This window comes from Scyliorhinus torazame, chromosome 28 (genome assembly GCF_047496885.1).
Source record: "Scyliorhinus torazame isolate Kashiwa2021f chromosome 28, sScyTor2.1, whole genome shotgun sequence".
In the NCBI taxonomy this organism is placed as follows: domain Eukaryota; kingdom Metazoa; phylum Chordata; class Chondrichthyes; order Carcharhiniformes; family Scyliorhinidae; genus Scyliorhinus; species Scyliorhinus torazame.
Window position 1 is genome coordinate 29,849,069 of NC_092734.1, and position 14,004 is coordinate 29,863,072.

At 46.6% G+C, this 14,004-nt stretch overlaps 1 protein-coding gene across 1 annotated transcript in view; it reads right to left on the reverse strand.

The window, feature by feature from the left end:
- Positions 1 to 14,004, reverse strand: part of LOC140403638 (A disintegrin and metalloproteinase with thrombospondin motifs 14-like) — a 206,239-nt gene that overhangs the window by 82,696 nt on the left and 109,539 nt on the right. The window contains 1 exon segment of the mRNA XM_072491785.1: positions 4,289 to 4,445. Coding sequence (XP_072347886.1) covers positions 4,289 to 4,445 — 157 coding nt within the window.

The window sequence follows — 14,004 nt, forward strand, 5'->3', positions numbered from 1 at the left end:
TAGGTTTATGTAGCTGCATTGGTCAAACAGCTGGTTGTGTGTTCAAGTTGTGCGATGTGAGAGACTTGTGGCAGTGCTGAGTGTGAGCATGTGGTGAATATTAGGTATGAGCCTTGACTGATAGAGATCGTTGACAGGTGAGTGACAGATATACGGTTCATCGAGTAGTGTGTTTGGCTAGTGGTGCCAAATGACTGGCATTTGAAGGTGCATTCACTGACCTTGACCACTTGTGTAAGGTCACTGAACCTCTTGTGGCATTGCATCCAGGTACTTGGAGACTAACAATTGGCCTTAACCCCCCTGATTATCAGCTACCATTGCCTTTTGAACACGTGCCTGGAGTCTCTGTGGCCCTCTGTGGATACGAGAGATCACACTCCAGTTCTGCCACCAATTCCTCTTGTGCTGTACCCGAAAGACCCACTCTCTCCCGTACGTGCCATTCTACATTGTTTCCCAGGTCAGATTTACTTCCTGCAAAGACAGTCACTATGCACATCTCATTTAAGGGATGCAAGTTATCTTTAACAGTCGCAAGTTACAATGCTGGGTCCACATGCTGATGTGTGTAGCCAATGAACAGCAGCTAGAGCTGACTGCACACAGTAATTATTCAAACAGGTTGGTGCGCTGCCTGGATTCACTGTACAAGCACGTGTTAATCATGTATCACGGCCCCAGTGTCCTTTTTGGGGACTCCCCAATTTACCGCCTGTGGAGCTTTGACCTGCATTAGAAATGTTCAGGGCCTCAATCATAATGAAGACTGTATTCAGAAATGGACAAGGCTAGTAATAACCATCCAAAATCACAACAGGAAATTGTTGTAAAAAAAGCTCAGCAGGTCTGGCAGCATCTGTGGAGAGAGAAACAGAGGTCACATTTCGAGTCCGTGCGACCCTTCTTCTGTAAAAATACTCATCCTTTCTTTATTAGTATTAAAATGCAAACATATTTGAGGAACTTTAAAAAAAATTGCATTCAAAATATTTTGCTAATTTTTGGTAAGGTTCCAAAATTATTAAAACCTGCTTCAAAAATCATGGCAGTGTGATTAATACTTTCTACCACAACATTAATGTGCTGTACACAGGGTAATGTACGTAATGTGAAATTTACGAAGGATCACTTTGCTCTCCCAGTATCATTGCATTATGTTCAACTTTCATAGATATTATAGAGTTTACAATGCAGAAGGAGCCATTGGGCCCATCGAGTCTGCCCCGGCCCTTGGAAAGAGCACCCTACTTAGGCCCACCCTTCCACCCTATCCCCGTGACCCCACCTAACCTTTTGGACACCAAGGGGCAATTTAGCACGGCCAATCCACCTAACATGCGCATCTTTGGATTGTGGGAGGAAACCGGAGCACCCGGAGGAAACCCACGCAGACACAGGGAGAACGTGCAAACTCCACACAGTCACCCGAGGCTGGAATTGAACCCGTGACCCTGGACCTGGGAGGCAGCAGTGCTAACCACTGTGCCACCCCGCCGCCCCCACTTTCAGTAAGGTAAAGTCGGCATTGTCCCAGATGACCATAGGCTGCTTTCCTCTTTGTGGGGGGAGAGCTGACTGGTGGTGGTTTAACCCAAGGAGCACCACACCTCAGGCGAGGGGCAAGGTTGAGAAGGTTCATGAACAAACCCTGCCGGTAGGGGAATTGAACCAGTGATGCTGGCCTCGTTCTGAATCACAAACCTGCTGTCCAGCCCACTGAGCTCAACTTTCAGTATGGTAGCAATGAGCAGCAGAATTCGAGCAAAATTCACCCTTTGACAGTCACAACAATCTCTGCAGGCAAACTCCTCCTCAGGCCGATCTAACGCACACATTTCACTGCAGATACACTCTCATGCAGGGATAACCCGCAACAGCATAGGCACAACCTATGCTAGCAGCGATACGGAGACATATTGCAGTTGGGCACAGACGTTTAACTTGTAAAAGTAAAAGCAACAAACCACATTTTACAAACATTCCTCGATCAAGTAGTGTGCAGTTATCCAGCTATGCACAGTGAAGGCGAGAAAGTGTTTTATTAAGATGTGTATCTCAGTTTATTTAATTTTGTGCAGCTCATGCAAATATAACTTTTCAGGAAATTAGGCATGCAGGAAGGATTGTTAGTAAAGATGGCTGCAGCCTCTGCTCAAAGAAATCTTCATTTCATCTGATCATAATGAATAGAGCACCCCTCAATAGCTACCATTCTGAAAATGATTTTGATTGTTGCTTGAATGCACGTCTTCGTTCCACAGACAGATCAGGATATTTCACCATATCCTGTCAACCCTACCTAGCAATGATGGGCTCGGGAATAAAAAGGATTATATTTAAACAGTGACAGAAAAATGGTCCAATGGCTCTTAATTATATGTGGCACTATACAGCTTAATTACCAGGCGGCTAGGTAGCACAGTGGTTAGCACTGTTGCTTCACAGCTCCAGGGTCCCAAGTTCGATTCCCGGCTGGGTCACTGTCTGTGCGGAGTCTGCACGCTCTCCCCATGTCTGCGTGGGTTTCCTCCGGGTGCTCCGGTTTCCTCCCACAAGTCCCGAAAGACGTGCTGTTAGGTGAGTTGGACATTCTGGGCACGATTCTCTGCTCCCGCGCCGTTTCAGAGAATCGCCTGTTACGCCATTTTTACCTGTGACGCCGGTCCGACGCCCTTCTGCGATTCACTCCAGCGGCGGGAACGGCCCCGTCGAGGTCTGCGCGGCGCAGGCCAGAGAATCGGCCAGGACCCCCAAAATGGCGATTCTCCGCTCTCCCGATATTCTCTGGCCTGGATGGGCCGAGCGGCCTGCCCAAAACGACGGCTTCACGCCGGCGCCATCCACACCTGGTCGCGGCCGGCGCGAACACCGCGGGAACGCTGGGGGGTGGGGGGGTGGCCTGTGGGGGGGGCGAGGGGGGTTCCTGCACTGGAGGGGTGCTCAAAAGGGGTCTGGCCCGCGATCGGTGACCACCGATCGGTGGGCCGGCCTCTCTGAAGGAGGACCTCCTTTCCTCCGCTGCCCCGCAAGATAGATCCGCCATCATCTTGCGGGGCGGCCGCGGGGAGGACGTCAACCACGCATGCGTGGGTTGGCACTGGTTATCCCGCGCATGCGCGGTTGACGTAATTTACGCGGCACCGACCCTGTCATTTACGCGGCGCCGCTTTTACGCGGTGCCAAGACCTGGCGTGCGTAAATGACGCAGCACCGCTCCTAGCCCCCCGGGGGAGTGAGAATCGAGGTCTGGGAACGGCCTCCGACGCCGGAGTAAAACTCTCCGGTTTTCACTCCGGCGTCGGCACTTAGTCTCCAAATCGGAGAATCGCGCCCTCTGAATTCTCCCTTGGTGTACCCGAACAGGCGCTGGAGTGTGGCGACTAGGGGCTTTTCACAGTTAACTTCATTGCAGTGTTAATGTAAGCCTACTTGTGACAATAAAGATTATCTTTATTATTACAAACATTACTTTAGTCTGCAACATGAATAATAGGCTGTTTAGCAATAACATATGAACAATATAAGCAAAGAAATACATTGTTGAATTAGTGAAAGCTATAAGCAATGATAAACATGAAGCAAATGTACAACTTCAAACGTCTCCAATTGGAACATAAAACCACAGCTGGTTGAATACAACGGTTCTTTACACGAAAGGTTCGGAGCTTGGACAGTTACGCAACAGTTTGCATATCCAATAAAATACAACACGGAGCCACCATATTCATTAGGAGTTGACTAGACAAATGTGAGAAACTAAACACTAAACGGAACGGGAACTCAACAGGTTCTTCAATCTGTTGCACAGGATAGCTGGGGTGGAGGGACACACAGACAGACAGGCAGACAGACAATGTTCAGGCAATAACCTCGTTGAAGACAAGCAAACCCGGGCATTTCTGACAGCTGTCATTTACTCAGGGAGAATGCCGCTCGGAAATTTTTACTCACAGTAATAGATGTATATAAAAGGGTAAAACACCAGACTGGCAATGCAAAGGACTTTGAGGAAAAGCATGCTGTGAAACACAAAGGAGCCTTTGGGAAGGAGAAACTACAGTATCTGTAAGCGTCATAACTGGGTAGTTCAAAAATAGCTCATAAAGTTAAAGAAACATCAGCATCTCTGCATATTAGATTTTTTTTAATGTCACTGATACAGGCTTTTATTTGAATTAAATTTGAATCTCTAATTGTATTCTGAAGAAGTTACCTTTACAGCCGGAGAATTCAGACTGCACACACTGCAGTACCTGCACATATCTGATCGAGAACAATACAGTACCTTGCATACCTGCAGGACCAAAATCTTGCCTGGTAAGGAATATGGCATGGTCATGATGCTCCGTGTGGCCTGGATCGGAGCGTTGTTGAGTGTGAGCCCAGCGGCAAACTTGTTCTAAACTTCGAGATGGATTCCCACGCTCTATTAAGCTGATTGACTGCAAAACAAAGAGAGTTCAGCCAACAACTGTTTAAGAAGATAGCTAGCTCCACGTTGCTCCAAACGAAATTCCATCTCTTCCCCACCACCCCCACCCCAGTATTGATGAGTCTGTGCATCTTCTATATGGTGCATGGGCAGCACGGAACACAGTGGTTAGCACTGTTGTTTCACAGTGCCAGGGACCCGGATTCGATTCCCGGCTTGGGTCACTGTCTGTGCGGAGTCTGCACATTCTCCCCGTGTCTGCGTGGGTTTCCTCCGGGTGTTCCAGTTTCCTCCCTCAAGTCCCGAAAGACGTGCTTGTTAGGTGAATTGGACATTCTGAATTCTCCCTCCGTGTACCTGAACAGGCGCCGGAATGTAGCGACTAGGGGCTTTTCACAGTAATTTCATTACAGCTTGTGACACTAATAAAAATTATTCTTATTATAACCTGATCCGAATGTACTGCAAACCTTTTTGGGTGGAGAAAATATTTGCTGCCTCAAATGCTTTGATTTATACATGGGCAAGCTTATAAACGTAAACTTTTATTACTTTTATTCCCTTGTCTGGATCACTTTTAAAGGGACAAGGAGCGATGAGTGATTTCACACCAATATCTCTCCACTCTCTCCAACATAGTGGGCTGATCGTCACATTAACTGACAGAGGTTAAGAGCTGAGGGACAACGCAATTGAGGGTGATTAAGACTTCATCAAACAAATACAAGGTTCAGCTGGCACGTGATCCGTGAGATGTGATTACGTGTTGAACTATGATTGGGTTCATTTTTATTGCATTTTTTATACAGTTCAAATAATTTCCAGTGCGTCCAATTAACAGCCGAATAAGAACTGTTCAATATTTCATAAATTCAAATTGATTGGTGTTACATGAGTGAGGAACTAAACCAACGGAACAAATAACAAGACAAATCCAAATACCATGAATCAATAAAGCATTTTACTACTTGTTTATTTCACTCAGTTGTGCGAAAGGACGGACTATTGTCGCCGTTTCGGACAGATTCATTGTGTCTGTGTCCAGCACTGTACCAAGTACCATTTGTCACATTTGCACACAAGGAGACTGAGAGACACTGGCATTTCTGCTGTAGACATAGCAACCGCTATTTGCTGTTCTTTTCTGGTTTGGCAGTCGAGTGATCGATAGGTATAAAAGTGCTAAGGATTTGTAAGAAGTATGTGACAAACAAAAAAAAACATGTTTTGCTCCCCTGAATGGCAAATGTTATCTGCAGGCAATGCGCCTTCAATGGCAAAATTCAAAGCCTAAGCGAGTACACCGATTTACGACCTTATTAATTGCCGATGAAGTTGCACTGACATATACAAGATTTTCTCAAGTTTACTACGCTACAGATTTACGCGATGCTGGCATGTTTTTCTCTGTTCTTGAGATTGGGAAAGTACAAAATAGCTAAAACACTTTGTAATTGCCTTCATCTGTGCCATTAACAATAGCAAATGGCGGAAGCTCTCTTGTTGCAACTTCATTGAAGTGTTAATGTAAGCCTCCTTGTGACATGAATAAAGATTGTTATTATTGCATTAGGATACTTTGGAATCCTTTGAATTTAGACTTTGCTGTTTATATTATAATATTGGCTGTATGTCAAAAGGAGTTCACTCGTTGTGAAGTGTGTTTGAATATTCCAAGGAATGAGATGCAGTACAATATGTATACAAAAACAGTTTTAACATGACTTATATTCTTGGGTCCAAAATGTTTGGAATTGCAGAAAATTTGAAACAAGAACAGCAGGCGCTGGAACCACTCAATAGGTTGGGCAACATCTTGTGATGAATGCAATAAATTGCTATATATTATATTTGTTGCAATAATGTTAGTAAAAAGTCTGGTTTAAGATACATGCAGATAGTATGTCTGCGAAAGCTGTGATTAAGGGGTCATAAAAGTGATGTAATCATTGATTTTATCCATTTACATGTTTACAGATAGGTGGCTAATAGAACATTGTTTTGATTCTGGAGGATCCCTAGGGTGTAGATAATTTACGAGGGATGGTGCTTAGGCCTGGCTAAAAAGGTCATGGGGCATCCTTTGGGAGGAGACAGAAGAATACCTTTAGCTTTGACTACAGATTATATAATTAAGGGGAGGAGCCAGGTCTGTCTGCAGTTGTAGTTTGCCAGGAGATTTTAGTCTGACAAGAAAAGTCTTCAGCTGGCTCCTGAACGGTTCTCTCCGAACTCTTTGCACAGCGAAACACAAATAAACCTGATTGTTAACTTTATTTCTAAGTGATCTTTGAACTCTGTTGGTTTGCTTAATTGGAATATATAGTTGCAGGTGTAGGAAGTAAGTTTAAAGTTTTTCCTTTTCTTGAAAAGCGTTGAACTGTTAACTGCAAAGCTGTTACTTTGTTGCTACTATGATTGATTCGGTGTTTCAATTAAAGTTTGTTTTAATATAAAAGATACCTATTGGTCAGAGTTATGACTTCATATCCTTTTGTCACAGTAGTACAAATTGCAAACTGTCAGGCTCTCGTCCGGGATCCTAACAACCTGATAAAATTGATTATGTGCAGTTTAATGATCAAGGAAGCCAGCCGTAAGAAGCAAAGGTTTATTTAAACTATTTACAGTAATCTGCCCACGGCAGTAAATATCCAAAATCTCAGTCCTTGTTGGGACAACAAACGCCCCGGTCCCTGCTTGGGCCGGCTTTTATGTTCGGTCATAATGATCCCCAGCTGGGTGCCCTCCACTCCCGACCTGTGAAGCTGGTACTACACGAACCCCATGGGGAAGATCGATAATGGTTTCCCCGCGGGGGTTATGACAGACATTCTTTCTCCCAGTTTATAGCTTTATAGTACAGTACATTATCAGAAGGGCAATGGGGAAATTCAGAACACTGCTGCCTACTGATCTAACTTATACATCCTCGCACACAACATAACCAAACGGGACAAGAGAAACTGGAAATGAAAGAGGGGGAAGAAAAATATTTTTGATAAGCACAAAATTCAAAGTATACAGGCAGCAGCAAATAGTCTGACCCAAAGGGATGCCTCAAACCCACCACCCTACTAAACAGTATGCTTTCCAACTCCATCAAGATGCAAATGCATTGCCTGGTGGCACGGTAGTACAGTGGTTAGCACTGTCACTTCACAGCACCAGGGTCCCGGGTTCGATTCCCGCTCGTGTCACTGTCTGTGCGGAGTCTACGCGTTCACCTCGTGTCTGCGTGGGTTTCCCCCGGGTGCTCCGGTTTCCTCCCACAAGTCCCGAAAGATGCGCTTGTAAAGTGAATTGGACATTCTGAATTCCCCGTCTGTGTACCCGAACAGGTGCCGGAGTGTGGCTTTTCACGGTAAGGTCATTGCAGTGTTAATGTAAGCCTACTTGTGACAGGTACATTCTCTACACCACATGCCTTGGGAATTGGTTGAGAGTGGCCACTCTAATTTCCTGGAGGACCCGGATGAGCGAATTGAAATACTTGCTCGATCGCTCAAAACTGGGTTGTAATCATAAAGTCTCAAATTTAGGATCTACCCTTTCTGCAAGGCTATGGTCGCGTTACCATCCCAGTTTCCAGTTGTAGATTTCTTAGTCTGAGAGTTGCCTAGATGGCTGCTGAAACAAATTTCATATTTGATTGGTTGCCTTTCTTCACCTAGTTATTAGCAACGCCTGAACACTACACAATTCACATCAGGATTCTTCTTTTTTTGAAGGCACTGAAATTGGAATTCTTCCAATGCCCACACATCCAGTCCTGGGAATCACAGGACCCGAGCAGTTCTAGACTCTCGTCAGCTGACAGAGTCGAAGGGTTGGAAAAAACGTTAGAACTCAAATTGTTATGATTTTTCCAGATCTGGGGCGTCATTCTCCGACCCCCCCCCCCCGCCGGGTCGGAGAATGGCCGTTGGCCGCCGTGAATCCCGCCCCCGCCGAAGTCTCCGGTACCGGAGATTGGGCGGGGGCGGGAATCGGGCCGCGCCGGTTGGCGCGCACCCCCCACTCAATTCTCCGGCCTGGATGGGCCGAAGTCCCGCCAAGAAATTGCCTATCCCGCCGGCGTAAATTAAAGTAGGTATTTACCGGCAGGACAAGGCGGCGTGGGCGGGCTCCTTGTCCCGCCGGTAAATGCCTACTTTAATTTACGCCGGCGGGACAGGCAATTTCTTGGCGGGACTTGCCAGTCGGCGGACATCGCGCCGTTGGGGGAGAATTTCGCCCCTGAAGTCTCCTTGATGAAATATGAAGAAAGCTCATCAAAGACGGAGAAGATTTTAAAAAGTAAATGTGATCCTATTATTGGAACATTTTAAATCCTTTTGTTGCGACTGCAAGGTTTGATAAGGTAGTTATTATGTTTTGGACTGTCCTCGTTGAATTAAAAGTACGGATTGATAAGGGACATGAGACCTTGTGCTAGCGTTATTTGGCAACAGGCCAGGGGATGATAGCTACAGGGACAGGGTGTCCAGGTGCTAGGTGAGCAATCCATGTGCTAGATTTCACCTCTGAACTCGAGTGGCAGCTATTTGACTTACAGACTCCCAGGCCGTCCGATTGAAAAATCCTGGATACGGAGAGGGGGAGGGAGGGAGCGAGTGTAAGTGAGAGCGAGAGCATGTGAGACTGAGAGCGAGAGAGAGCAAGGCAGAGTGAGAGAAAGAGAGTGGGCAAGAGAATGGGAGAGATCGAGAGAGAGAGAGAAAGAGCGAGTGTAAGTGAGAGCGAAAGCGTGTGAGGCTGAGGGCGAGAGAGGGCAAGAAAGAGTGAGAGAAAGAGACTGCAAGAGAGAGTGCGAGAGAGTGAGAGCGCGCAGAAGGGGGGGGGGGGGGAATATCACAGACCGATCCAGAGGGCAGCAAAATGTACGTACAGTTAGCCAAATGAAGGACAAAACAAACCTCTCTGTAAAATGTAATGTGTATAAGTAACAACTGTTTATAAATATGAGAAAAGCCAATAAAAAGATTTTACAAAAAAATACCTTTGAACCATTTGCGCCCCTGAGAGCCCTCAGGTGGGTCTTGTGCTGCTTGCGGGACTCGGAGCTGCCGATGCACGTCCTCTTCTAGTGGTAGAGGCCATGGGTTTGGAAGGTGCTGACAACGAAACTTTGGTGAGTTGCTGCAGTGTATTTTGCAGATGGTAAACACTGCTGCCACTGAGAGTTGGGAATGAATGTTTGACGGGGTGGATGGACTGCCAATCAAGCTTTGGCTGGGATGTTGTCAGGCTTTTTGAGTGTTGTTGGAGCTACGATCATCCAGGCAAGTGGACAGTATTCCATCACATTCTTTGTGCCTTGTAGATGGTGAAATTGCTTCAGGGAGTCCGAAGGCGAGTTACTCGCCAGTATTTAGATGGATGGTCCAGTTAAGTTTCTGCTCAATTGAGTACAGGGCTAATGGTAATATTCTTGGCAGTGTGGATGAGCAGAGAGATCTCGGTGTCCATGTACATAGATCCCTGAAAGTTGCCACCCAGGTTGAGAGGGTTTTCATAGAATTTACAGTGCAGAAGGAGGTCATTCGGCCCATCGAGTCTGCACTGGCTCTTGGAAAGAGCACGCTACCCAAGGTCAACACCTCCACCCTATCCCCATAACCCAATAATCCCACCCAACACTAAGGGCAATTTTGGACACTAAGGGCAATTTATCATGGCCAATCCACCTAACCTGCACATCTTTGGACTGTGGGAGGAAACCGGAGCATCCGGAGGAAACCCACGCACACACGGGGAGGATGTGCAGACTCCGCACAGACAGTGACCCAAGCCGGAATCGAACCTGGGACCCTGGAGCTGTGAAGCAATTGCGCCATCCACAATGCTACCGTGCTGCCCCGTGGTTGTTAAGAAGGTGTACGGTCTGTTAGCTTTTATTGGTAGAGGGATTGAGTTTCGGAGCCATGAGGTCATGTTGCAGCTGTACAAAACTCTGGTGCGACCGCATTTGGAGTATTGCGTGCAATTCTGGTCGCCGCATTATAGGAAGGATGTGGAAGCATTGGAAAGGGTGCAGAGGAGATTTACCAGAATGTTGCCTGGTATGGAGGGAAGATCTTATGAGGGAAGGCTGAGGGACTTGAGGCTGTTTTCATTAGAGAGAAGAAGTTTAAGAGGAGATTTGATTGCGGCATACAAGATGATCAGAGGATTAGATAGGGTGGACAGTGAGAGCCTTTTTCCTCGGATGGTGATGTCTAGCACGAGGGGACATAACTTTAAATTGAGGGGAGATAGATATAGGAGCATCCGGAGGAAACCCACGCACACACGGGGAGGATGTGCAGACTCCGCACAGACAGTGACCCAAGCCGGAATCGAACCTGGGACCCTGGAGCTGTGAAGCAATTGCGCCATCCACAATGCTACCGTGCTGCCCCGTGGTTGTTAAGAAGGTAGGTTCTTTACTCAGAGAGTAGTAAGGGCGTGGAATGCCCTGCCTGCAACAGTAGTGGACTCGCCAACACTAAGGGCATTCAAATGGTCATTGGATAGACATATGGACGATAAGGGAATCGTGTAGATGGGCTTGAGAGTGGTTTCAGAGGTCGGCGCAACATCGAGGGCCGAAGGGCCTGTACTGCGCTGTAATGTTCTATGTTCTATGATATCTGCAAAGAAGATGATGATCATGGTTTCAGTGATGATAATGCATTGAACACCCATGGGGAGATGGTTAGATTGTCTCTTGTTAAGAGGTGGTCACTGCCTAACACTTTATCAGCCTAGTCCTGAATATATGTCCAGGTCTTATTACACATTGGAATGGGCTGCTTCAGTATGTGATCAGTTGCGAATGTAGTAGACATGACCCACCCCAGTTAGTGAGTCTTTCCCGATTCCCACTGATGTCAATTTTCCTGGAGCTCCTTGATGTCAGACCCGGACAAATGCTGAGGAATCGGCCCCACCGCTTTTGACTCCAATATTGGAAAATGCAACTGAAGGGAATGCTGTCTTTGTAAAGAGCTTCGCTGAACGTGAAAATCCGTACATCCTGATCAGCAAATTAGAAATTGGTCCAGATTTACTTTGGCAGCTTGAAAGAATGTCTGCACGTTAATTCTTTAGGTACATCACCATGAGAAGACAACCCTGTCTGCAGTTACTTAGAAGAAAAAGATACATCTCATGAAAGTATCGAGTTTTGATACTGAATTTCCAGTTGTATTCATGGAATCATAGAATTTACAGTGCAGAAGGAGGCCATTCAGCCCATCGAGTCTGCACCGGCCCTTAGAAAGAGCACCCTACTTAAGCCCACACCTTCACCCTATCCCCATAACCCCACCTAAACGTTTTGGACACCAAGGGCAATTTTGTCATGGCCAATCCACCTAACCTGCACATCTTTGGATTGGGAGGAAACCGGAGCACCTGGAGGAAACCCACGCACACACGGGGAGAACGTGCAGACTCCGCACAGACAGTGACCCAAGCCAGGAATCGAACCTGGGGCCCTGGAGCTGTGAAGCAACTGTGCTTACCACTGTGGTACCGTGCTGCCACTTCTGGGTGCTCTTGTATGGGGGCATTCTAAAGTAAGTACGAATGAGGTGACAGGTCTTACAATGTCTTCTCGCAATGTTGTCACATTTCATTTTGGCATTCAGCAATTTTGAAGTCAAGTGGAAAAAATAATCCCTATGTGCGAAAGCTTTGGTTAGAATAGAAGCCACTTGTCCAGCAATTAAACACAGCAGCTAGATCAGCTCAGTGAAAAGAGACACTTGAAGGTACGCACACTGGAGTGCAGAAATTCCTCGACCTGTATGCTATTACCGTACGAGGACAAGCACATCATAACTGAGTCACTAATCCTTACACTTTGTTTTAAACTATATTAAATGCTTTCATCCAAGGCCCTGATTTTCTTTAAATGATACAGAATACTTTATTGCAAGACTGTTGAAACAGTTCCCAGCCACATAAATTAATAACATGTCTACCTATACGCTTAAGGAAAATAATCAAAATAAATCAAATGAGGTCAACACAACATAGGTTCCCAGAGTATCTACTGAAATATTCCGTAGAATTGCTACAGTGCAGTGGGAGGCATTTCGGCCCATCGGATCCGCAATGACCCTCTGAAAGAGCGCCCTATCCCACCCCGCCCTATCCTCGTAATACCATCTAAGCTGCATGCCCCTGGACACTAAGGGGCAATTTTATCATGGCCAATCGACCTAACCAGCACATCTTTGGATTGTAGGCGGAAACCGCAGCACCCGGAGAAAACCCACGCAGACCAGGGGAGAACGTACAGACTCCAAACAGTCACCCAAGGGTGGAATTGAACCTGGGATCCTGGCACAGTGAGACAATAGTGCTGACCACTGTGCCACCCTCATCAATTACTCCAACATAAAGTCTTGGGTTAGAAAGTAAACTGCTCGTTATATTACCCTCATTGATCAATATTGGTGTATTGGTCACCGGTTGCAAATCAAAATGTCTGGTGAATAAATGTACTATCTGTGCATTTGATGACCAGTGAAATTAGTTGACCACGCAGCTACTACCTGGATTGGTACACACTGGGCAGTAAAAGATAAACATTTCACAAATTAATTTCTTTCAGGGACTATGAAATATATTGTGCTTTATTTATGCCTGCAGCTAAACTGTCCAAGATGTGGCCACTGAACAACTAGATGATGTATTTCCTAATAGAATGACAAACTAGAGTCCTGGTAACTATGTGAGTAAATTAGTGGAAGAATAACTAAGAGGAGTGTTTGTGTGTGGGAGGGGAAGGAGAGGTTACTATGAGATTCAGCACATTATATTTAAGCTTAATTTTCCACTCCTCAAAGCTCGTACTTTAGCTAACCATCTGTGGACAAATTCCATCAAGCTTCGCCTGGGAGGAAATATACAACCTGCTCAAAATATGGAAGATAGAAAGTTAAGAGGCAATAAGGAGATGATAAAGAAATGAAGTAAAGATACATCGCAAAAATCACGGGTGGGGTCGGAGAATCGGCGCGAATCGCACCACCCCGCCCAGACGCAATTCTCTGCAGTGCGGGGAATCGTCGCCATTGGCGCTGGCATGGCCAGCGCAGCGCCGGGCGGGGTATGCGCCGACTCTCCGGCCCGGGCCGGCGCGCCGATTCTCCGGCCCGGCTGCGCGTGCGCGGACCCCGCGGCGCCGGGTTCAGGCCGGGATCGGCAGCTGGGGCGGCGAAGGCCGCTCCAACGCCACCCTAGCCCCCTGTGGGCCGCAGAATGGGGTCCCGGAACGGGCACCGACGCGGAGTAAAACACTCCCGTTTTTACTCCGCCGTCGGCACTTAGCCGCCCGATGGGAGAATCCCGCCCCACTTGTTTTCCAGTCTTGCAATAAGTGATATAGGAAAATTACCGGGATGTGAAAAAGGCCATTTCAATAACAGACGTTAGTTTTATCGCAACCACGACTAATCATTTTAATGTATTTCATGGCTTTAGTGCTTTTACGACAAATCTATTTACATCCAAGAGCCGTAGGCCAATAAATGTCCAAGAATAAGCAGGCACTTGGGTATTTGAAGAATGCC